This window comes from Cetorhinus maximus, chromosome 5 (genome assembly GCF_964194155.1).
Source record: "Cetorhinus maximus chromosome 5, sCetMax3.hap1.1, whole genome shotgun sequence".
Lineage (NCBI taxonomy): Eukaryota > Metazoa > Chordata > Chondrichthyes > Lamniformes > Cetorhinidae > Cetorhinus > Cetorhinus maximus.
The window spans coordinates 19778508-19805068 of record NC_135883.1 but is presented as its reverse complement, the minus strand read 5'-3'; the positions used below and the strand labels follow the sequence as shown (position 1 = coordinate 19805068).

The 26561-nt window shown below is 45.6% G+C and overlaps 1 protein-coding gene across 3 annotated transcripts in view; it reads left to right on the top strand.

The window, feature by feature from the left end:
* vsnl1a (visinin-like 1a) overlaps positions 1 to 25498 on the top strand; it is a 147812-nt gene extending 122314 nt beyond the window's left edge. For all 3 annotated transcript variants that reach the window (XM_078541583.1, XM_078541585.1, XM_078541586.1), the window contains 2 exons: positions 17026 to 17241; positions 20800 to 25498. In XM_078541583.1, coding sequence (XP_078397709.1) covers positions 17026 to 17241; positions 20800 to 20997 — 414 coding nt within the window. In that variant the 3' untranslated portion in view covers positions 20998 to 25498. The remainder of the gene's footprint in view (positions 1 to 17025; positions 17242 to 20799) is intronic.
* The last annotated feature ends 1063 nt before the right edge of the window (positions 25499 to 26561 follow it).

Below are 26561 nucleotides of genomic sequence, written 5' to 3'. Positions count from 1 at the left end.
TCTGCGAGTGCTGTCATAGCGTTGCGCACCACTTCCATGCTGGAAAGGACAGGCTCCAAGTTCTGCACAAACCCCTGTGCCAGGTTGGAGCTGGGCTGCTCGATGCTCCTTGATGGTGATGAGAGTCTCTGTGGTAGACGTGTCAGTGCACCAAGCAGCTCTGTTTGCATGCTCATCAGCGTTCTCCTGTAATCCGCCTCATCAAAGTCCTCATCTGAGCCCTCTGCAGCACTCATCTCCAACCTCACTCTCCAGGGAGCTGGTACACATGCTATCATTTCCCACTGGGTCTGGCTGGAGCCACTCATGCCTGGTGACTAACCCCATGTTGATCCCGACTCTACACCCACCAAGGTACACACAGATCCAGTATCTGAGCTGTCGTTCCCGAGTGTCAGATCAAACGATGCAAATTCATCAGGGGTTTGGTGATGTCCTGCCTCGTGATGAGGCTGTGCAAGGCACTGAGTATCCAAAAGGGAAAATGTGAAAGGGGAGGATTGGTGCAAGGGGAGGGGGGTGAGGTAGAAAGCAAGAGGTTCATGGTCACACCATCTGGAGCTTACACTTTGTGCCCGAGAGGAGGATGAGACTGAAGTGGGGATTTGCGAAAAGGTTAATGCCGGAACATACTGTCATCCTGAATGGTCTCAACAATGTCGGATGTAGCAGCCTCAGTTACAGCCGGCCCAGTGAGGCAGAACACTATCCCCTCCAAAGGGCTCAGGAGATGGAGGCGTACCTGTCCCCCTTCGATTCTTTGCTGTTCCCTGACACATGGGCCACCTTGTCTCGCAAGAGAGAGGAAAGAATGTGCGTTGCAATGTGTTCGAGGGATGTGCCTGCCAAAGCTGAATACATATAAGCAGCGAGAGATAGGTGTGAGGTTAGCAGTATCAGTAAGTGTGTGAGGATGAGGTGGGAAAGCTGAATGTTAGGAGTGAGTCCTGATTACCAATGGGTGAGTGATGGGGGGTGTGGTGCATTGAGCAGCGTGAGAGGTTTGTGGTGTGTTGGTAGGAGATCTCATTTAAAGATGCATTCACTGACCTTGACCTCATGTCATTAAACTTTTTCCGGTAATGCAGCAAGATCCTCATGGTCAGACTCCAGGTAATGATCTCCTTGGTCACCTGCTCCTATTCCTTTCACGTGATATGCCTTGAGGGCCTCCTGGTTCCCTGTGGAAACAAGGAGTCTCTGCTCCTTTTGACCTTCATCATTATGGCCTCCAGTGCTGCTTCTGACTGCCTGGATGCCCCCTCTTTGACCTGTTGCTCCATTTACTGTGCTGTACCTTCCACTAAAGCTTCCCTGACAACATTGCAGTAGCTCCCGTAGCATGAAAGCAGCTCCCCTTTAAGAGGTGCAGGTTGCCTTTAAGGAGGTGCAGGCTAGATGTGCATCGTGCTAGATGAGCATTCAGCCAAGCAGCAACGTGTTCATACTGGGCTACTCACTGCAGTCACATTGACAAGGAGGCAGCCTGAAATTCGTCTACCTCAAGAGGACCGGGCACATGATAATAGTGCATCGCGATTTCTATGCCTGATGTTGGGCCTAATCTAATTAACATAAGAAATAGGAGAAGCAGTCTGTCGAACCTGATCTGCCATTGAGGACAATCATGGCCGATCTTTGGCCTTAACTCCACTTCCTGGCCACTCCCCCAAATCCCTTGATTCCCTGAGAGAACAAAAATCTGTCAAATTGTTCCCCAGCCCCCATGTTCCTCTAACTACTCTTCTTGCTTGCCCATCACTAGCAACTATATCTTCAGTGCTCTTGTCCCTGAATCTGGAATTCCCTCCCTAAACCTTTCCGCCTTTGTAGCTCCCTCACCACCTTTAAGATCTAACTTAAAATCCATTTCTTTGGCCAACCATTCAGTCACCCCTTCTAATATCTCCTTCCTTGGCTTGATGGTTTTTTTTTGTCTGATGACACTTTGAAGTTTCTTGTGGAATTTTGCTGTGTTAAAGGTGCTAAATAAATGCAAATGGCTGTATTTTTTCCGGATTTATTCCTGGAAAAAAATCTATGCTTGAAATTCACATGGGACACTCCCCTGGTCAGGCTCCTCTTCCGTACCACGGCTTTTCCCTTGCATTTTCCATGTGTTTCTGACAATTTTCACTGTGACTCTTCCGCTAAATACACAAGTATAAATCCATCAAGCAAATTGATCTTAACAATTACTTTGCCTTTTCAATCATTGCTATGTGGTGAATGATATTCAGTGTAGCACTTATATTATTCATCACCCTTTGCTTGCCTTTTGTACCTTTTGTCAAACCCTTGGCGTAGAATTTTCCCACAGGATTTGGGACCCCGACATCAGGATCAAATGGGAGCCCCAAGCCCGTTCTTGCCAGGAGCCAGAGCGAGGAGCTGTTTTCCTAGAAGCAGGCTCCTAATCGGCCCCCATACTCCCTGTACTTAAGGCTCCCAATAATACTGGCGGCAATCACAGGGCCCACTGCTCCAGAGCTTCAGTAACCCCACCAGGAGAGGCATCGGACCTCGAGGGCACCTCAAAATACAGGCAAAAAAAAAAAAATTTGACAGAGGCCAGGCCAGTGAGCCCCTTGGAACAGAGGGAAAGCCCCTTGGCAGCAGTGTCCAGGCCATGGATGTGGCCTTTACTGTCCATTTTGGGAAAGGCTGCAGAGGCACCCCTGCCTGCCTTAAATTAGTTAAATTGGTTACCCAACTCCATTCAGTGGGCAGCCGGCCCACTTCCCGGCCGGCCTCTCGAAAGCTCTCCCAGCGGCAAGAATACGTCAGGGATCCAACCTGACGCGGCTGCCCCCTATTCTCCACTCCCCGCCCAGCCCCCAAGCCCAGCTCACTGGGCCCGGGGAAGCTAAGCCCATTGTTCCTCAGGATTACTGACGGATAGAAAGCATTTAACAGTCGCAGGGACAATTCTAAACACGATTGTCTTTTGCATGAGGACAGGCGCAAAGAACTGAATTTGATTTCACTGGCGAGAAAAAGATGGAGGGGAGCACGGTCAAGACCTTCAAAGTGAAAAGGGAGTTTTGTCATTGCAGATTTAAGCGGGTTATTTCGTTTAGCTTTGATTGTGGAATGAGCAAATACTTAAATACAAAATTGATAAAGCTCATGTAAAATTAAAGGCCGCAAGATTGCCACTGAGATCTTATGGGTCGGGATTTTACGTCCTGCGGCGCGCGCCCGACCCGATTGGGCGTAAAATCATGGGCGATGACGGGCGGGCGGGCGAGCGTCCCGACATCATCGCACACTCTCGCGATACTTCGGTCGGCAGGCGCGCGCGAATGGGCAAGCGCACCCGTCGGCTATTAAGAAGCCTATTAAGGCCCTAGGCAATTCATTTATTTCTATTTTTCGCTGCCCATTCGACCGTTCGGTCGGCGGGCGGGCAAATCGGCCAGGGCAGCCGTTGCAATTTTTAAGGGAACCTCATCGGGCAGGGTGAGGTTTCCAACGGTAAATAAAAAAAACCAATTAAAATTTGTAACATCTCCCTCTTCATGTGACCGAGTCGCATGTGGGGACATGTTTATATCATGTCTAAAATCGTTATTTTTGTGTGTACAAATCTTCAGCTCCCTGAGGCAGCTCTGTGCCCTCCAGGGAGCTTTCAGCTCCCCCGCGCACACACAGACTTCAGCGCTCGCCCTCCTCCCACCCCCACCCCAGCAGCACTAAGCTCCCCAGCATGCCTTTCACCCTGGCTGGCTAATGCTTTGGGGACATGGGTTCAAGTCCCACCATGGCAGCTGGAATTTAAATTCATTAAATAAAACCTGGAAGATAAAGCTCGTCTCAGCAATGGCGACCATGAAACTATCATTGACTTTCATCAAAACCCATCTGGTTCACTAATGCCCTGTAGGGAAGGGAATCTGTTATCCTCACCTGGCCTGGCCCACTTATGATTTCAGATCCGCAGTAATGTGGTTGATTCTTAAATGCCCTCTGAAATGGCCAAGCAAGCCACTCAGTCAATGGAGGAATCGGGGAAAATGCTCCGCAGGTTGGAGTCATACCTAGCACAAAGGAAGATGGTTGTGGTTGTTGGAGATCAATCATCTCAGTTCCATGATATCACTGCAGGAGTTCCTCAGGGTAGTGTCCTAGGCCCAACCATCTTCAGCTGCTTCATCAATGACCTTCCTTCCATCATAAGGTCAGACATGGGGATGTTCGCTGATGATTGCACAACGTTCAGCAACATTCGTAATTCCTCAGATACTGAAGCAGTCCATGCAGCAAATGCAGCAAGACCTGGACAATATCTAGGCTTGGGCTGACAAGTGGTTACACAAGTGCCAGGCAATGACCATCTCCAACAAAAGAGAATCTAACCATCGTCCCTTGACATTAAACGGCATTTTCATCACTGAATTCCCTATTATCAACATCCTGGGGTTACCATTGACCAGAAACTGAACTGGACTAGCCATATAAATACTGTGGCTACAAGAGCAGGTCAGAGGCTAGGAATCCTGTGGCGAGTAACTCACCTCCTGACTCCCCAAAGCCTGTCCACCAACTACAAGGCACAAGTCAGGGGTGTGATAGAATACTCCCCACTTGTCTGGATGAGTGCACCTCCAGCAACACTCAAGAAGCTTGACACCGTGCAGGACAAAGCAGCGCACTTAATTGGCACCACATCCACAAACATTCACTCCCTTCACCACCGACACACAGTAGCAACAGTGTGTACCATCTACAAGATGCACTGCAGAAACTCACCAAGGCTCCTTAGGCAGCACCTTCCAAACCCACGACCACTACCATCGTGAAGGACAAGGGCAGCAAACACATGGGGAAGGATTTTCCCTTCAGCAAGTGAGGGCAGGGCCCGCTCGCCGACGGGTAAAATGACGCGCGGTGACATCGGGCGGGCGTCCTGACGTCACCACGCGTTATTTAGTTTGTCAGCTTGGCGGGCGTGCAGCCGCATCAGCTGCATGTCCGCCAAACAGTCAAAGGCCTATTAAGGCCATTAACAAAGTAATTGAAGCTGTTAAGAATGCTGCCCATCCAACCTTAATGTTGCCGGGCAGGCGAAGAGCCCAGGCGGCCTTCGCATTTTTCATGAAACCTCATCCACAGACAGAATGAGGTTTCATGAAGGGTTCATTAATTAAATAAAAATTTTAGAAAAAACTAATGGACATGTCCCAGCTCATGTGACAGTTTCACATGAGGGGACATGTCATTAAAATTTTTTTGGATCTTTATTACATTTTTCAAGACTTAAACTAATCTCTCTGAGGCACCTCTGTGCCTCAGGGAAATTTCTGCACTCTTTCGAACGCATGCGTGAAACAGCACAGACCCCGACTCTGGTAATCCCCCCTCCCGACACAGGGAGCGCACAGCGCTTCTGGGTGTGTGTCACGCTGGGCGGGCCTTAATTGGCCCGCCCACATAAAATGGCGGTGCGCACCCGATCGGGGGCGCCGATTGGGTTAGTGCTCGCTCCTGCCCGCCCCCGCACAACTCCCCCGATGGGGGAAAAATTCAGCCCATGGGAACACCCCCACCTGGAAGTTCCCCTCCAAGCCACTCACCATCCCGACTTGGAAGTATATCGCTATTCCTTCGCTGTCGCTGGGTCAAAATCCTGGAACTCCCTCCCTAACAGCACTGTGGGCGTACCCACACCATATGGGCTGCAGCGGTTCAAGAAGGCAGCTCATCACCACCTTCTCAAGGGCAATTAGGAATGGGCAATAAATGCCGGCCTAGCCAGCGGTGCCCACATCCCGTAAATGAATTTTTAAACATTTGGCAAAATAATTGTTAAATTAAATAAGGCTGACGGCTACAAGAATCAGTATTCTGCAGAATACAATGGTTCCTGTGCTAACGTGACTCAAGGCTTGCCATCTGTGGAATGCTGTCAGAATTGACTAATGCGGGCTTGTAAAATTTAAACTGACATGTCATCTTACATACATCATTAACACGCTCACTTGAAAAATTTATATCTGTTATTTTGGAACAGATGTTTATTCACCTCTGTTAGGGAAATATTTCAAATGAATGCAGTATAGATTCATACATATTAGCACACTGTGATTTTGAACCCTCAGAACCTGTGGGTTTGGGACTCATCTTTTACGATTATGCAAAGCTTGTGATTTCCTGAACTGTCTCATGAGCATGCTCAGATTTATAAAACTCAGATGGCATCCAGATGAGTGAAGGTTAAACACAGAAGGTGTATTGCACTCTATATGGCGGGCAACCACAGCCTCCAGGGAAAACCTTTGCTTTGGAACATCACAATTTACCATACAGGACTCAAGAAGGACCATGTCTTGTTTAATGTTTTTTTTTCATTTGTTAGATATTCAAATAAGAAAAGGTGATTGCCTTTCCTAAATGACAGAACTTATTTTCACAAGTAAGGCCTTTTTTTAAAAAAAAGACTAAAGATCTATATTTGACTAAATAATAAATGAGTTCGTAAAATAATTATTATTTCATTTCTTAATATCTGAATATTTGGTGTGATGGGAAGAGTTCAGTCTTAAGACCTTTTGTTCTTGTACACTCCCTATGTAAATCCAAAAGTGCCAACATTACCCTAACTTTTTCTTTAAAAAAGCTATTTTGCCTGGAGAATAATGAATTCTGTGATTAGGATTGTAATGAATTCCATGTTTAGGAAATGAAATGAAATCTGTTGTTAGGTCTGTAATGAATTCAGTGCATAAGTCTATAATAACTTATGTGGTTAGGATCGTAATGAGTTCTGGGGTTGGGTTTGTAATGAATTCCAGAGTTAAGACTGTAATGTATTCCATGGTTAGGGCTTTTATTTTTAATCCTTTCATGGGATGTGAGTGTCGCTGGCAAGGCCAGCATTTGTTGCTGATCTCTATTTGCCATTGAGAAGGTGGTTTGAGCCACCTTCTTGAGCCACTGCAGTCCATCTGGTATAGGTGCACCCACTGTACTGCATTCCATGATTAGGATTATAATGCCTTCTGTGGTTGAATTCTGTGGTCGCAACAAATTCCATAGTTGGGTTTATAATGAATTAGTTGGCCATGGAGATGAATGAACTCGGTAATGTAACTTGCCTAATATGTTTCAATTATTTCCACGTAACTATCATAGTGTCTACAGAGAGTATCCTAGAAACTCGTTGGCACAAACTAATTTCTAGGTCAATCGCTTGCTAAACCATTGTTATTGGAATGTGCTTCCAGTTAACAAGGAGGGAAATTATAACCCCAAAAAACAGACGAGTTTGGGTGGGTTTGAGGTTAAAAATCTGAATCCTGACCCTAATCCACCCCTTCCAATTTTAACGGAGACAGGATGAGGGGAGTGGGCAACCAACTCACTCCCAGAGGTCAGATTGGCACTTTAAAGATATGAATAAAACTTCAGACCTCATTTTCATGCATCATTTTGACTTTAACTCTGTAAGGCCAGGCTCCCCCAAGCCTTGGGAAACGTGGTAGCTAAACCCAAGCAAGGGCTATCAGATTCAGGAGACAAGTGTGGTCCCAGCTGCCATGACCCAGTTGATCTCCACCCCCACCTCCACCACCCCCCCCCACCCACCCCACCAGCGCCCAGGACGCAGACTTACCTGATCCTGAAGGACTCCTCTGGGTTGCTCTCCGCCTAAGTGGAAGCTAAGCCTGTCAGTCAGGCTGGCTCCTGGGAAGGGAAGCTGTCAGTGATATCACACGCATAATGTGGAGTTGAAACTCCATAACATAACAGGGGAATCTATGACTTCCAGGTTCACCATGCTTTACTGACTTCCCCCCTCAGGACTCCCCCACCTCACCACCCTGGCAGGTCAAGTAAGTTAAAACCCAGCCGATGTCTCCAATTCCTCTTTGGTACCACAGTATAATTTCCTCGTCTTTTTGGGCTGGATTTTATGCTCCCCAGCTGGCGGGTTTGAAGGTGGCAGACACTTAAAATCCAGCAGGAGGCCTTCCCACAGCCCACTCACCCTTGGGCCTAAGGAGGCCCTTATGTGGCTGGTAATTGGCCACTTAAGGGCCTCACCTCACCCTGCTAGTATTTTACCCATGGTGGGGAGAGGCCCACACCATGCAGGGAAGCCCAACAGCTTTAGTTGGGTGGACTGGTGTCAGGCAAGGCAGGGACCTCTTTTGCAGGACCCCGGGCCCATCTGTGGCAGCCCCCCTCCCTCTACAATGTCATATCGCCATCCTATTAACTCTTCCCCTAACCTCTTGAACCTGGCTGCCCAATCTTTCACTGAGACCCCCGACACCGGACTTACCCGAGCTCCTCCACAGCTGTATGAGGTGAGATTTCCTACCGAGATAGGGGTAGAAGCCTGGCCTTAAAGCAATTAATGCTGCTCCTAGTGTTAAATTGCTGTGGGGCAGCCATTGGGATCATAGGGATTGTAGATGGTTTTCCCCCTTCCCCCACCCCACCTACTTTATAGGTAGGGGGTTGGGGACAGTGGCACCCTGTAAGATCCAACCTTTTGTGTTCCAAGAGACTCTGCTCAATTGTTTTTACTCAGCCTCTTCATTTTCTTTATAGATATATCCAGATCCATCTTATTATGCAATCTAATAATAGAAAATCGAGTGAGTGCTCGTTTGACAAGTTCTTAATATGGATTCTGACTGCTTGTTGCGATAAAATCACTCACAAGAGGTGGACTTTTAAAGACAGTTTTAGTTTTATAAACATGTTATGCCTTTATATAATTAAAGTCGTTACTAAAAGACTTGAGGGCAAATGGTCTGAAGTAGAACAGAAGCCATAAGGAGTAATCAATAGAAGCACTGAGGTCAATTTTTACTTTTCTCTGGTGTTAATGGGGTGGTAACAGCCTCAAAATGACCACTTGTTTTCTCTGCAGAAATGCATATTTTACTAGTCTTCAGTTTCCCTTTCTTCTTTACAGCTGAGACCCAATTTTGTTTAAGTAATTTCTTGCTTCAGAAAAATTCCAACCATCCAGTTTTCCTACAGTATATCTTTTCATTATCAATGAGAAAAAAAGAAAATTATTGAAAATTATTTTTATTTACATCATTGAAAGACCAAAACAGTGTGGGGTAATTGTAACCACCCCCCCACCTCCAAAACCGTGGCTTGGAGTTAGCTGGGAGGTTAAAATGTTTTTTTTGAAATATTGATAGGAACCCAACCCACCTTGAACTGATTGACTTCCAATTTTACCAAAAGTGACTAGAGGGCAAGTCAGTCATTCAAATATGCATCTCTTCATTTTCAGACGGTTTCTATTTTCAACCTATGTTGTGAAATTCAAGGCTGATAAAGGCCCCTTCTCATCAAACTGTTGCATTTAGGACGGGTATTCTGCTGAATCCACCTTAATCTGGCAATTAATACCCATGGGGCGGCTCAATTAGCTAGATCGCTAGCATGTGGTTCAGAATAGTGCTAACACTTTGGGTTCAGTTCCTGTTCCAACTGAGGTAGACTTGGGTCCTGCCTCCTTTGCTTGCCCCTGAGAGTGGAAGGCAATGGCAAACCGCCATTGAAAAAAGCTGCCAAGGAAATGGCTGAGGATGAAGTACCAGCAAACAATGAGCCTTCAGGTAGAGAACACATGAATGAATGAATTACTATCTATGATAAGTACCCACCTCAAGTGGATTTGGCGAATAATAGCAGAGTGGCAAACACATTGTCCAGCCATTTATGGAGAATCAGAACTCATCTGTACCTCTGCCATTCCTATAATTGCAGGGTTTTTTTATGGATCAATAATAGTGAGTGCCATATAACCCTAACAATTTCTGGTCTATAATGAACAGCATTTCCAGAATTCTAGGTGAATTTCTTCTTACGAGCATCACATAAAAGCTGTTTTTGTGAAAGAATAATTTTTTAACAATCATAATTCTAAATTAAATAAAACTACCTTGCAATGATCAGAGTGTTTCTTCAGTCTTCCTGAGTTCCTAGGTGATGTAAAAATAGAATGCATATCTGATCCATATCATATTTGCCCTGATGTTCAAAATATCATGTGCATCTGTATTGTTCACGAGAGCATGTGCTGAACATATACTTCAGTTTACAAGCCCTGCCACTGCACAGAAGTTTGAACTGATGTGTGGGAGTGTAATGGTGTTATGAATATGGAGGTGCAAACAGAAGTGTCAGGTCTGAAGGCATGTGAAGGTTACAAATTTAAGAATCCTTCCATGTGGGAAGAGATTTTGGAAAAAAATAAACAATTCTGCCATCACCCCGATCACTTCATGACTGCAGTTTTACAACTTGAGAATATGTATCCTGAGGAGATTCTTTTTTTTTTAATTATGTGGTTGAAGGGTCAAAGGCAGAATCTATTTGGTTAGCATTAAGGATTAGCATTAACAGTAGAGGAGCTATTATGCTACTGTGTATATTCTTTAGTTCACCAAATAGTGGGAATGGGATACAGGAGCAAATTTCAGAAAATTTACAGAAAAATGCAGGAACGACAGAAGACTGGGATAGTACGAGGACAAAGAGTGGGAGAAATTCCTGAAAAGTGCAAAAGAGGACTTTTTAATCATTGTGTCTTCAGCACGAGGAAGGAAGCAGTGCTGGATCTAGTTCTGGCGAATGAAGTGGGGCAAGTGGAATTGCTTCGGTCTGGGAGCATCTGGGAAACAGTGATCATAATATCATCAGGCCCAGAATAGTTATGGAAATGGACAAGGAACAGTCAAACATAAAGGAGCTCTAACTTCAGTGATTTGAAAAGAGATCTGGCTAAGTTTTACGATACATATTATTGGCCTAGACTTGGGTATACATGGCATAATTTCAAAGTTTGCAGATGACATCCAACTTGGAAATGTAGTAAACTGTGAGGGTAGTAACCGATTCCAGGTGGACATAGCTAAATGGTACAATTATAAATGGGATGCAGGACCAAAGAGACTTAGGGGTGTAGTTATAAATATTGAAGGGGCAGGTCACATTTAGCAGTCCTGTTGATAAGGCATAAGGGATCCTTGAGTTTATGGCCAGGATTTTACAGTCGGTTTGCGGGGGTGGGCCTGACACGCACGATGACGTTGGGCATGTGTCCTGATGTCACCGTGCACCATCGCGATATTTCGGAAGGCGGGCGCGCTATGAGTACAGAGGCGCACCCATTAATTAATGGGCCAGTTAAAGCCCTTGAGGCAGCAATTGATTTCCATTTTGCGCAGCCCGTGAGATTTTCAGGGCGTCGCACAGGTGCAACGGGCAGGCGGATAGGCCACATTTTCAAAAACCTCATCCACGGGCGGGATAAGAGGGGTGAGTGGGCTCACTAATGCGAGTGGTTAGTACTTTAGATTATTATTTACTGCTGCTGCTTGTGTGAACAGGACATCTTCATTTCGCTTCAGAGCTGCTTTGACAGAAATAACAGGCTTCAGTTCAGGACTCCGGAGGAGTCATAGCACTTGGGGCCTTCCAGGTGTCAGACAGCCTTCCCTTACCCTGGGAATGGGGATTGTGCTCTCCGCTGGAGGCACCTCCTCTGAGGAAGAGAGTGCCAGGAGGGGGAGGAGGCCACATGTCCCTATTCAGCCTCCAGGGGAGCCACCTGTGGGAGGACAGGCACAGGCACAAGTGGCGCAGGAAATGCAAGGTGGAAGGGGGCTGCAGAAGACGCCACTATCCTGCTGCCAGGGTTTACAGGCAGCGATGCAGCTACCTCAATGTGTCCGAAGTGCAGTGCTGAAGGAGGCTCCACCTCTCAAGGGAAACAGTGATCTCCATCTGTCAGATGATCGACCCTGAGATCAGCTTCGACTGTGTGGGTGGACACCCAATTCCAGTGTTGCTAAAGGTCACAGTGGCCCTCAACTTCTATGCCTCCGGCTCTTTCCAGGGGTCGGTGGGTGATCTTTGTGGAGTCTCCCAATCAACTGTCCACAGTTGGGTCAAGCAGGTTACAAACGCTCTGTTCAGGTGAGCGTTGACTTTCATTCACTACCGCACGGACGAGGCCAGTCAGACACAGTGAGCCAGAGGCTTTGCAGCGATTGCTGGCTTCCCCCGTGTCCAGGGTGCTATAGACTGTACACATGTGGCCATCAAGGCACCAGCGGATGAGCCCGGTGCCTTCGTCAACAGGAAGGGCTTCCACTCCATGAACGTGCAGATAGTGTGTGAACACAGGATGCAGATTCTTCAAGTCTGTGCAAGGTACCCAGGCAACTCCCACGACGCTTACATCCTGAGATACTCCCAGGTGCCGAGGCTCTTCAGTGCTCCAGCCCGGCTGGATGGATGGCTGCTGGGTGACAAGGGCTATCCCCCCCAGAAGGTGGCTCATGACGCCTCTCTGCCATCCAAGAACAGAGGCCAAGCAGCGGTACAATATGAGCCACGGCTCCACAAGGGCTGTGGTAGAGAGAACCATTGGTCTTCTCAAGATGTGCTTTCAATGCCTGGACCATTCAGGGGGCGCACTCCAATACCCCCCAGATCGTGTGTCACTGATAGTGGTTGCATGCTGCACTCTCCACAATCTGTCACTGGAAAGGGGGGATGCAGTGGAGGAAGAAGATGTTGACGCAGCTTCTCTAGCGCAGACGATGAGTCCGAGGATGAGCATGGTCAAGAGAATGCTGAGGGGATAGACGCTGATCTGGGCAACCTCCAGGGAGGCAGGGACACCCAGGACACTTTGATCCAACACTCCTTCAGCTAGCCTACCAAATAAAAACCACCACCACATGCCAGGGCTGCAGGCTCAATACTCGATACCTGACAAGAACATTTTCTTGGTGAACAACATGCACTATGTGCCATTTCAATAAAGCTCAATGACAAACAAATCACTCATAACATCATGGGTTACCCTGCACCTGCAGAACTAATGAAGCACCCAGAGGCTTGTTGAACTCAAACACATTTACTGGTGTGGTACCTGGCATACATAATACAAATTAAATGTAAGGATGTTCAACATCACACCAACTAATAAATAACTTAAAAGTGGGGCAAAAAAATATCACCAGTGATAAGCCCGTGTTGTGCTTAATGTGCTTTATGTTTTCGCTTGCAGGCGCTCCGTCTAGGTTCTCCCTCCTCACTGGCACCGGCATTGGAGACAGCCTGCCCACTCTGCTGTCCTGTTGGCCTTGATGACCTTGGCGGGCATCCTGTGGCCAGTGGAGCCTGTACTGGCCCCGCCTGGGAGGGAGCGGCCAGTGGCACGGCTGGCATCTCCCCAGTCGCCACAGCCTCATCGGATCCCACGGTCACTGGCGGAGGGACAGAGGAGCTGCTGCTCTCAACCAGAGCACCCTGAGAAATGCCCGCAGAGACGACAAGCAGCTTGTGCGCCAATGTGAGTTCGCTTTAGACCTCCCTGCTCACCATTGATGAACGGGCACCGACCTGGGATACTGGGCGCCCAATCCATCTCCCACACTGACACTGACCACCTGAGGTCATTGCCGGTGTGAGGGTTTGCAGGACCGAGTGCATCCCCAGGAGGCCCTGATTGTTCTCCTGGAGGAGCCTCTCCATGAGAGTCGCCACTCTCTCCATGGAGGAGGCAGCGCGCTCGGCCATGAGGGCCATCGCATTTCTCATGCTCCACATGGACTCCTGCACAACGGAGACCATGGCACGCATTCCCTCATGTATGTCCGCCAGATCCTCCCGCACACCCTGCTGGACTTCCAGCATCTGCTGCCTCAGGGACGACTCCAGAGGCCCATCATCAGCCCCCGACTGAGCATGTTCCTGGTCCCCAGTATTCCTCCGACTGCCGGCTCCCTGGGCACTCTCTGCCTCCGCCTGCACCTCAAGCGAGTGTGAAATGACCTCACCGCTGTGCACCAAGATACTAGACGATGACCTTATTCCCACCGAAGTGCTAGTATCTGCACTGGTGCCTGCCTGGCTGAGAGGGTGTGACACTGGTGCATTTATATCCTCTGTATCCTCAGGGGTGAGCAGCTGCCCTTCAGGCTTCTGAGACCGAGGGTGTTCTGATGAGCCTGAAAGGAAGAACAAGGACATGTGATTAGTTGAAGTAGTTACACTGTCACTGTGCATGCCTGGCACCCAGACCTTTCCATTATCAATGGGGATTCCATGTTCGAGGCTCACATCAATGTAGAGACTAGACTGGAATGGTTGCTGTTACAGACATTCTGACCTCAGTGCCCTGCACTCTTACCCCCCCTGTGGCACCCCAACCTCACCGCGGCCGGTTAACCTGGGCGCATGGCACCTCTCCAGCTCCAGGGCCTCCTGCTCATATCTGGACAGGATTAGAAGGTGGGGCGCTTCTCTGCCAGTCCGCAACCTCTCGGCATTGTTATGGGATGTCTTCTCCTGAAAGGACAGAGGAGCATTGATTAGTCCACCCTGTACCTGCATTGCCATTGCAGCCTGGCCAACCCCACCTGAGGAAAACCTTGCAGGGCTCAGCCGATTCGTGACTCTGGAGCCGCAAGACACTCACTCCAAGCAGCCAGGGCTCACCCCCCTTGCCCAGATGCTGCCACCAAGACATTTTCCACTCACACTTTAAGGACTCTGAGGTTTGAGGTTGGGCGGGGGCGGGGGGTGCGCTCCTAACTGCTGTGCTAAGTGACCCAATCCAACACGGTACTCACCCTTCCTGATCACAGGAGATCATTGGAGCACTTGCGGCACTGCACCCATGTGCACCTCACCACATCATGGGAGCTGACCCCGGGTGCCACCTCCTCCCAGGCACATTTGGTTAGGTTGGGGTGGGGGGGGCCTCCTCCACCCGTCCCTTGGCACGAGGATATCCCGTTGTGCTGCCACCTCCTCCAGGAGGGCAGTGAGGCACTCGTCTGAAAACCTCGGGGCCGACTGCCCGGCTGACCTGCCCTCCCGCCTGCCCTGTTCTCTAACAACATTCTGCATCCGTGCTGCTCTGCAAAGTCAGTGGCAGCCTTAGCACGGCTGCCTGCGCTGTTTTTGAATAGGCCACCGGGTCGCAATTAGACCGGCGGACATTGAGCTCCAGGCCCCGCACGCTCCTTCCCGCTGATCTCAGAGGCATGCATTACCCTGGCTGGGCCTTAATTGGCCGGCCCGCGTAAAATGGTGGTGCACACCCGATCGCGGGCGGCGGCCGTGTTCCCACCCACTCCCGCCGGACCCGCCTGACGCGGGAAAAATTCAGGCCTATAAATAGAAGCAAAGGGCAGAATTTTTAGCTCGGTGGGTGGGCGCGTGCCCGACCCAATCCGACATGAAATCGCGCAAGACGACGTCCGGCGAGAGTCCTGATGTCATCCTGCGCTCGTGCAATATTTCAGTCGGCAGACGCGCACATAAACTGGAGGCGCGCCCGCTGACAATAAGGAGGCCAGTTAAGGTCATTAACGGAGCAATTGGCTTTGATTTTACGTTGCCCTCCAACCTTACGGTTGGTGGATGGGCGAATCGGCCAGGCGGCCTTTACATTTTTCATGAATCCTCATCCAAGGGCGGGATGAGGTTTCCGTTATTAAATGAAAGAAAAATAAAAATCTATGGACAGCATTTTTATCATGTTGATGTTCAGGTGACTGATTGATTGTGTTGCTTGGACATTTTTTCCTGATTTTAAAAACTTCAACGCTTTTCAGGTTTTCAGCTCCCTGCTTTCAGGGAGCTTTCTGTCAGCGCCCGCCCTCCTCTTCCCGCCCCCACCCCCACCCCCATCCTGGCAGCACTGAGCTTCTCAGCGCACGCGCCTCATGCTCGATGGCCGTTAATTGGCCAGCCAGCATGAAATCGCGGTCGGGGGCCGATCGTGGTCGGTGGTCCGTTCCCTGGCCGATCCCAGACCCGCCGATCGTGCCCGCCTGCCAAGCTAAATATTCTGCCCGTAGAGTACAAAAGAGGAAGTTATGTTAAACCTTTATAAATCTGAGGTTAGACCTCAGCTAAAGTATTGCGGCCAATTCTGGGAACCACACTTTAAGAAGGATGTCAAAGCCTTGGGGAGGATGCAGAAGAGATTTGTCAGACCAGAAGCAGGGATGAAAGACTTCAGTTATGTGGCTGACTAGAGCAACTAGGGTTGTTTTCTTGAGAGCAGATGAGGCTAAGGGGAGATTTGATAGTGTTTAAAATCATTTGTCAAAATCATGTAATGTTTTGGTGAGAGTAAATAAGGAGAAACTGTTTCCAGTGGCAGGAGTGTTGGTAACTAAAGAATACAGATTTAAGGTAACTGGCAAAAGAACTAGAGGTGACGAGAGTGGGGAGAATTGTAAGATTTTAACTTATTATGATCGGAATGCACTGCCTGAACAAGGGTGGAAGTAGATTCAACAATAACTTTCAAGACAGACTTGAATAAATACTTGAAGGGGAAATTTTTGCAGGACTGAAAAAGAGCAGGGGGGCTAGACTAATTGGACAGCTGTTATGTCATTTAATGATTCTAGAGCAGTAAAGTTACTGACAATCTGAACATGGTGGCTCTCTTTCAGAGAGATCATGGAGACCAATTGCGTTTGTCCGGTACACTTATAGGGATGGATTATTTTACCACATCTGTTAATGCTTAGAAAACTATCCATCCTTGCACTTGTATCCAAATACCCTTCCATAGATCCTTGTACAGAGCTTTTAACTTTCTTGTTAGAAGTAACAATGAATACAGTGGAGAGAGTTCAGGCCAATGGCTGTATGTGCGTACTTCCTGAATGATAATGATCAGAGTAATTAATTTTAACTTACATTTCTAAAGTTTAATATTTGTGGAGTTGCAAATAATGCAAATAGAATCTACTTCTTGCCAAGAATCACCAAAATGCGTTTGAAGATCCTTTGATGTGAGGGACAACCGACCCTGGCATGGCACCTTCTCATTCGTTTACTGTTTTGTAAGTATATAGAAGGAACTCGATGATCTGAAATTTCTCAAGACCATTATCACCAAGCCTTCTAGTGAAATGGCTACCTTACCAAGCTACATGGAGCATAGCAAATTAAAAAGGAACCTGGTTTGAATTCTTTATTTAATCCATGCATTCTTTTTCTCTCCAGTTTTTCCCTTATGGAGATGCATCCAAGTTCGCTCAACATGCCTTCAGAACCTTTGATAAAAACGGTGATGGAACAATTGACTTCAGAGAGTTCATTTGTGCTCTCTCTATCACTTCAAGAGGCAGCTTTGAACAGAAGCTAAATTGGGCCTTCAATATGTACGATTTAGATGGTGATGGTAAAATTACAAGAGTCGAAATGTTGGAGATCATAGAGGTAAGGAAATACGCCTCCAAGCTCTGCTCTTTGATATCCACTAACCTGTACAATCACAGCCCTATGTTGGGCAAAATGCAAAGCAGTGAGAGATGACATCTTTTTCTGCAATGTGAATACAAATGTACCTATGTTAAACACATGGGGCAGGAATTTTCACTGAACGGGCGGGCGGGCGGGCGCACGCCCAACCTGCTCGAGCGTAAAATGATGCGCGATGACGTCGGGCGAACGTCCCAATGTCATCGCGCACTCGCGTGATATTTCGGTCGGCGGGCGTGCGAGGGTGTCGGCAGCGCGCCTGCTGACAATTATAAGGTCTATTAAGGCCATTAAAAATGTAATTGAAATCAATTTTTCGCCACCCGTCCAACCTTGCGGTTGGTGGGCAGGCAAAAAGGCTAAGCGGCCTTTGGATTTTTTTAGGAAACCTCATCCACAGGCGGGATGAGGTTTCCAACAGCAATTAAAAATACGAATAAAAACTTAAATTTTTCATTAGTAACATGTCCCTGCTCATGTGTCAGAGTCCCATGAGGGGATATGGTTTTTAACACCTTAAAATTCTTTATTTTGCTAAATATTCTCAGTCCCCTGAGGCAGCTGTGTGCCTCAGGGAGCTTTTCCTGCACGTACCTATGCGCATGCGCGATCTTGTGCGCTCGCCCTCCTTTCCCCCTCACCCCGCACAGGCAGCGCTGGGTGCAACCGTGCGCATTTCACGCTGGGCAGGCCTTAATGTGTGTGAAATTGTGATCTGGCCCTGATTACATGCAGCGGGCAGCTTCCCGACTACTTCCGCCCGCCCGCTCCTGGCGAGGTAAAAACCCTGGTCATGGAACAGAAAAATTATGATTTTTCAATAGAGTATAATATTTTAGTGTTCAGAAAAAATGTTTTTCAAAAAGGGAAACAGCACTCGTTTTCTGATTCCTATGTTTGTGATATCAATTGCTTCAGCAATCCACAGTGGAAATATGAAAAAAACGAACTTCCAACCCCATGATAATAATATGCCAGTATTGATATCACAATGTATTTCTACCCCTTTATGAATACTCAGCTACTATTATTGAGGTAAAGTTTTGGCCAGGGAGCCTTGCCCACTGGTTGCACTGCCCGGAAATTCAGTTAGGCACTGTGGATGATTTTCTAGTCATGATCAGAAAATAATGTACAGTTTGCCTGAAGTACATATGGAACTTATGGCAGATGAGGATTCCCTTACTATATACACTCCAAGAGTCTCAAATCAGAAAATTATCCCATTGCAGAACTAGGAGCATGGGTCAAAGAAGCTGCCAGTGATATTGATGCACCTCATTTATTGTGCCTTCTTTCACTGTTAGTCCTTTTTACAGGACAGTCTGCTGGCCAATGTGAGCCTTATTCCACATCTGATTCCTATGCAAATTAGTCCAGGGGATTTTATGTATTTTATGACACTTTGCTCCCCAATACCACAGCATACTCATATAAATATATGGCTGTTTGTGCTTGCCCAACCTTTAAGAATCGACTCTTTAAAGATGTGTTGGAAGCTTTCAATACTAGTTGGAAAATGAGACATGTCTTGAGATGCAATCTATCCTTGTCTTGTAAGTGCATTATAGTTTCACAAAATAATTACAGATGAAGAAGGCTATTGAGGACCATTTTAGTTTATTCATACAAAATAGCTGTAAATGTCCCCCAATTACCATGCAACAGCTTTCAATTAGTTCTTAAATGATTTGAGTTTTCAAGTCCACTTTTCAATTCCATTTCAAAAGTTGATTATTCTTTGGTGAAGAGAAACTTCCTGATAGCAGTCCTAAATTTACCTTTTACTAAATTTTGAGCCTGTAGCACCTTGTGCTGCTCTCTCAAAGTTATTTAAAGTAATTGTTCAAATTTATCTTTACCATTAGCTTGTAAAGCACTATAAGATCACCTCTCAGGCTCCTTGGATAGAAATTGGACAAAGCCCACAATTGGGTGAGATTCCAGCAGTGCACAGTACCATGAACCAGATCAGAGAGACCCAAGGACCATCATAAGTTGGGTTCTCATCATCATAATTCTGATGAGCTGCGGCTAGGTGCCAATCAGACACCATGGCTCAGCTTGCTGGTCAAGCCCTGGTAATGTTTGGCAGACGCTAAGGCCCACAGCTAAGCCCAGGCATGAAAGTGATCAAGAGGGGAAGGGACATGAAAGACAATTAGTTGATAGAGATTGATTGCTATCATTAGTCAACAACCCTACTATTATTGTATCCTGTGACTACCAGGATTGTGAACTAAATAGATCGTAGTCTTTTTGTTCATCTAGCGATGCCTGTGTTCCTATGCTGGATTATTACTTGCCCATACATCTTGCATTATACCTCCACGTTGGGTGAAATTTTAACTGACACTGGGGTGGTTTTCAAGCAGTGGCTAAAATGGGAATAAAGTTAGTGGAGTTGCTGTGCTGCCTAACTATTGATGCCAGGGTAAAGCCTCAAGCATTTGACGAATTAATAAAATTAGCCTTTATACATCACGAGAAAAGTTCAGGTGATAGAAGAACACCAGCATATTATTCCCTTCATAGAAAACAAAACCTTAATTATTAGCGTCATTAAAGCATGAGGAAATTATATCACTCTTTGCTTTTCTCTCGAAATTATACACAGCCTGTTGGAGACAAACAAGCATAAGATTTATGTCAATGGTATTCTAAGTTCACCCGCTGAGAGATGCGAGAGAGTGACTCATCCTCTATCTTCTCTCCTTCCCAGTGGGAAAGTGACTGGCTTCCACTTCGCCTTTCCCTTTCAGAAAGGATGTGTGAACTTAAATTCCACCAGCCTATGCCACAGGAAATTAACGCTGCCCTTTGGAAGCTCTATATAGAATTATAGTGTAAAACTATAATGCAATTCTATCTCAATAGCCCGTTGAAATTCATAAACAAGTCAACTTTTGCTGTCAGAAATCAGGTGTTAAACATTAATAACTCCCTCTCCAGCATCTGTCATTCTATTCTTAAATTCATTTAATACTTCAAGCCTGGTAAGAGTTGAAATCTGATTCATTGCATACAATTACAAAAAACTTACAGCACAGAAACAGGTTGTTCAGCACAGCAGGTCAGGGATGGTGGATAGGCTCCACATGAACCTCCTCCCATCCTACCTCATCAGACCCTATTGGGGTCTCATCATCATAATTCTGATGAGCTGCGGCTAGGTGCCAATCAGACACCATGGCTCAGCTTGCTGGTCAAGCCCTGGTAATGTTTGGCAGACGCTCAGGTCCACAGCTAAGCCCGGGCATGAAAGTGATCAAGAGGGGAAGGGACATGAAAGACAATTAATTGATAGAGATTTTTTGTTTCTTTCTTCCTCGTAGCTATCTAACTTCTCCTTTAACAGCATCTATGCTATTTGCTTCGACTTCTCCTTTTGGTGGTATGTTCCATGTACTTCAATCAATGTTTCCATGCAGTGAGAGTTCAAAGCAGTGCGAAATATATGATTTTCTTTGATTTTCACTTTAAATTAAATCAATTTTTTTTTAATGTTCCTTGAAGGCTATTTATAAAATGGTGGGAACTGTCATAATGATGAAAATGAATGAAGATGGTTTGACGCCAGAACAGAGAGTCGACAAGATTTTCAGTAAGATGGATAAGAACAATGATGACCAGATTACATTGGATGAATTCAAAGAAGCGGCAAAGAGCGACCCTTCGATTGTGTTACTCCTGCAATGTGACATTCAGAAATGAGCCATCAGTAATGCATATAATGGACTGCACAAAATTCAAATGTTTCATTCAGTTTGCAGCTACATCCACACACACAAAAACAAAGTGCTTGGACTACCTTTAAATGGACTTGCTTCTTGTGTTGAAACACTTGTGTGCATGAGAATGTCATATGCAAAAAAGTTTAAATTAATATAAAAACTGCCAAAAGTGAAGTGCGCGCAATTTCATTACCATCTTAAATTCATTCCTCAGAGGCCTGTGCATCAGTATCGTGTTGCATTAAAATAAGCTATTATTGTTCATGTTCCACTGGAGCTTGCAATGTGTCGAATGGGAATGAAACCGAAATCCCATGTTTATAATAAATCATTTCGTTTTCCTCTAACCATGGTAGCAGATCTGAGACATGAGTTTTTGAAAATATTGGCAACTGATGATCTGATCAGAAAACAGTCTGCATTACACAGATCTGGCTTGCTTAACAAAAATGAATGGTATTTGTGTCCAGTTAGGTTTTTCCCTTAATTCTCTGAACTCCGAAAAATCGTAAAATACAGGACTAAATACCTCAGAAAACTGCAGCAATATTTAGCAGAAAATGGATTCAGCATTTATAATTAGCATATTATTCAAACATAGCACTCAAGAAATTTTTCAACAGACAAGAAGATTTTGTAGGAATAGCAAACGTTTAAGAATACCCATTGGTAAGTGTTTCTGACCTTAGCTTAGATTTTTCCTGCAATACCTAAAGCAGCAACTCCACTTTACAAATTGCCACCAGCTACAAGGAAATATGATAGCAAATTTTTAAACTGTTTTTACAGCTTTTCCACTCGCACTTATTGGCAGTTGAGATTTATATTCACAGAAATCCGATAAGCATTTAGATTGATGTCATTACAAAGAAAAGAAAAATGTCCAACTATATTAGTAAGTTTTAAGACATGAAACACGCTATCCTTTTTAAAAAGGGAAAAATAGTCAAATTGAAGGCCTTGTTTTGTTTACTACTTAATGATATGTGCTAGTTAAGACATTCTGCTTGTGATCTAATGTCAATCCTAGGACTACTGTACCATAATTTGTGACTCACTTGGAAACAATTGTAGTCATTCTTGACAATACAATTTCCCAACATTCTCCCTTGCATTGCTAAACTGATTTAAAGGGGAAGTATACGCTACACAGGTGTCCTATAATCATATATCAAAAAAGGGAAAGATCCAGCATTTAGTATAATCTCATCCAGCCCCGGTTACTGCTGTCCTAGGCTTTTAAACAATTACCGTAGCCAATTGTGACACCCTCCGCAGCGTATGAAGCATTCAAATGGGAGCTTCCATTCATATTGTTATTGAAGAAAAACACAAAGGCTAGGATTTTCCGGCCCCATTCATGGCGGGACCCGCCACCCAGCCAAAAGTCTTATTGGCGGGACCGGACGATCCTGGATGATCCTGGCAGTGGGCAGAGTTGGATTTCCAGCCACGTCATGGCGAGACCAGCCTGGGAGAGTCGGCGGCCCAGCTAAAAGCCCACTGGCTTTCGGCGGGACCAGGCGGTCCCGGCGGTGGGTGGGGCTGGAAAATCCCCCCCCCAAAGTTTCTAGCATTACTGTTTATATCTAAAATTACCATCTCCATAACATCGCCGACTCTGCTCCTACCTCAGTTCTCCTGCTGCTGAAGCCCTCATCCACACCTTTGTTACCTCTACTCTTGGCCATCCCATTGCACACCCCTGGCCAGCCTCCCACATTCTACTCTCCATAAGCAGCAGCTCAGCTATTCATGTCCTTACTCATACCCATCACCACCCTGTGCTTGATGGTTTACATTGGCTCTGGGTTAAGCAACATCTCAATTTTAAAATTCTAATCCTTACTTTCATTTCAACCCATGGCCTCACTCCTCCCTTTCTCTGTAATCTCCAGCCCCACAACTCTCTGGGATATTTGCGTTCCTCCAATTCTGGCCTCTTGTGCATCCCGATTTTAATTGTTCCATCATTGGCGGCTATGCCCTCATCTGCCAAGGCCCTAAACTCTGGAAGACTCTCCTTAAACCACTCTGGTTTCCTACTCCTCTTTCCTCCTTCAAGACACTCCTTTAAACCTATCTCTTCTTATTTCTTTTTCCACTCTTTATCCATCTTTCTTAACATCACCTTACATGGCTCTCTGTAACCACCCCCCTCCCCCTCCCGAAGCACTTTGGGACAATTTACTACATTAAAGACACTTTATCAGTGCAAGTTGTAGTTGTGTCACTTGGGGGCTGAAATTCTGCTTCTATGCATCATTGGCATAAATATGGGGGCAGGGAACTTGGGCTACTAAGTGCTCTGTATGTACTGCTTGGGGTTTCTGAGACCAGCTTTAGAGAAACAGGAGATTTGAACCGATGTGTGACTTGAGCCTCAATATAGAGTTGGATAAAATGTAAATGGAAGCCTGCTTCCCAGTTTTAACTCTTCCCCTGGTTTGAGCCGGGAATTCACAGTCATGGGGCTACACCCTTGACGATGACACATTGGAGTTGGCAGCCATTGTATAAGCATGCAGAAAATTCTGGCTAATTTTCTCAAAGCTGTGTGTTCATCTGGTAAGTTTTTGTTTGCAACCTCTCTCAGTTTTCCTTTGTTATATCTGTTAATTTATGTTGTACTTTAATCTAGATTTCTTTTTTTTACTTTTTTTCTCTGTTTACCACTGACCACTCAAGGGAGTTTTACTACAATATTCCACAGTCAATGCTGGTAGGACCACCAGTTCTTTTAAAATCCCCCTTGCCCTCACAAACTAGGGGACAGCAAGCATTTTCAGAGAATTAATTTGCCTTCATGTAAGACAAATAGCCCAGACCCATCACTGACATGGTCCACCAGCGCAGGCTTAGCAGAGATGTGCATTTGACTTGTGTCTTTGGCCAGACAGGCATTTCTGCACCTTTAGGATTATGTTCTCAAGGTAGTGTCTGGTTGCATTAGTTGTTGGAGCCCACGCACAATGACCAACTGGTGCACAACCTGCATGCCAATTTGGGTGTCAGCAAGTGACCGTGAATCACGCAGCCTAGTTCATTCTAAACTGTAAAGCCGTCTGGCTTCGAAAAATGAGAGTCTTGCAAAGTTTTGGATTCAACTTTGCATCTCTAGGTATTATTGTCCTAAATTATAGGTGTACAAGAGCGAGGGCTTTGGTATGAGTGAGGAGTTCATGTGAAAATGCAAAAGTCATGGCTGCAAGGAATCTTTGGGCCATGCACAGGATACATGGTACTGCTGGGTCGTGCTTCCTTGTCAAACTCTGTTAAGCGATGTCTTCATCTGTTGTGTGCACGGTGTTGGACAAGCTTACCACCTGCTGTCCTCTGGGAATGGTGCCTTTCAGTGTGAAATTAGGTAACTCACCTTATGAAGCCACACGCCCAGTTAGACATCTGTTAAACAGGGGGTCTAGTGCTGTACCACTATGCCCACAGAATCTTAGTTGTAACATTGAACTTTATTTCATTTCTCTTTCGCTTAGTCACGACGAGGATTGAAAAATATCTGAACTTCTTTCTGAAGCTTGGCAAACACCAACATAAATATTTGTCCCACTATGCAGGCACTCTCTTTAAATGTGCACATCCCTTTAATTTGGAGCTGCTGGTTGCATTGTCCCGTTGCTCCATTGATTTGGCTCCTGGCAGGAGGTTAAGCTACCTTGGCAGCTATGAATAATTATTTAAATAAACTGGTGGAAGATTCAGAAGTCAGCTTACTGCTGTGTTAGCATGTGTTGATCCAGCATTGTAGCATAAAAGCTTCGACCGTGCTGGAATTTCAGCCCAATGAAGATAAGTTCTACATAAAATGCTTGTTCCCAGATTACTCAATACAATTCTAAATCAAGTTCATAAAAGGTTTAAGGCAAAAAGACCTTTTTGCATCTTGAACTATGGTGACATCTTTAGAATATACTTCCCTTTCAAAGACCGTTTATTGATTGGTAATTTAGAGCTTTGAGTGCAAAACATGACTATGTTAAGCTAAATACACAGAAGTAATGGCTTTAAAAATAACAGGTCACCTTCAATCCAGTGGGAGCACACAGCAGAAATATGGGATTGTTCTGCACAAATTTTCGATACGGACTCTCAGCAGGTAAGACTGCCTAGTGGTAATGTGAAATTGGAAAATTATCACTGTAAGGATTTGAACCTTTAAAAATGATATTTTTTACTTAACCACGGGACAATGATTTATCTATTCTGGCAAAAGGATAATGAATAAAGCTTACCAAACCTTACCCTTTTATGTATGCAATGTAAACAAAATGTTGGTAAAAGTGTTCGGTGCAGTACCTATATGTTTGTTATGGCTTTTATAAATGTCATGAATCGATACATAAATCATTAATATACCTTCTAAATGAAATTGTGCAGAAGACAAAACCCAGAACTGTTCAAATGAAATTGTGCTACTATGTGAAACAAATAAACAGTGGCATGGACATACTTTACCATGAAAACCATATTTGTCATTTCTTCTTGTTAATTTACACAGACTTAAAACGTGGAGATCCAGCCTTACAATTAAAAAATCTTGCATCATGTGCATAATCATAGTGTCACACCTCTCAAAGGTATTACACCTGTAGGACTTCACATAGTGTCATGCATCTGTTGGACAAAATTAAGATTGGTTCAAATAACCAGTAACAGTTAAATTACCAATTGAGCATCCGTGCATGAATTAGGAATAACTGTATTCACCATATAGGTAGCAAAAAATAACAATCAGGAATGAATAAGCAGAACAACAATGAGCAATTGGTCACTTTTATCTCAATCCATCAGTCATGCACTAGCAAATACCATAAAGCTGATCAATCAAAAGACTTAAGTATTTCTTCCAATTTTTTTTGACTACATTGGACTGGATTCACATCTTCACAATTGGGGTAGCGGTGGAGTGCAATATCTGACCACTGATGTGATCCTTACTTATTTTCCTAGATTAAGGGTCACCCTACTTGTAGGGTGAGATCCTGGACATCAAAAGGGTGCCATCGCCACCACCCCCTCCCCTCCCCCCTCCCCCCCACCTCCAAACCCTTTGTAGAACAGGGAAATCCAGGCAGTGATTGCTGCAGCATTCAAGGACAAAGGTTCAAAAGTATGTACTGCCACCTCTCCCTCGATAGTCACTGTGGATGGCAGAGGTAACTACGGTGAGGAGGGATTTGGGCAGTCCCCCTACCAACCTTGGTATGCAGCTGATGGGGAAGAGGTGGCCGGCAGCCTCTCCAGTGCCTGCAAGGGGGTGGAGAACACAGGTTTCACCACTCAATTTTGCCTCCTTTATTCACCGCTATCCCACAGTGTAGTAAAATCCATCCCATTGTTTCCTCAGCCAGTTGACGACACACAAGTAATAAATTACATTTCTAGCGAAGATTAAAATTGTAATTTGCAAAATACTGTCGAAATGCCAAAATGTCACGAGGTCTGGAGCACTTTTGGGGCAATTTTCTGACTCAGTTTTGTGGCAGGGAATGTTGTCTCTGGGCACATTTTGAAAATGGCAGGTGT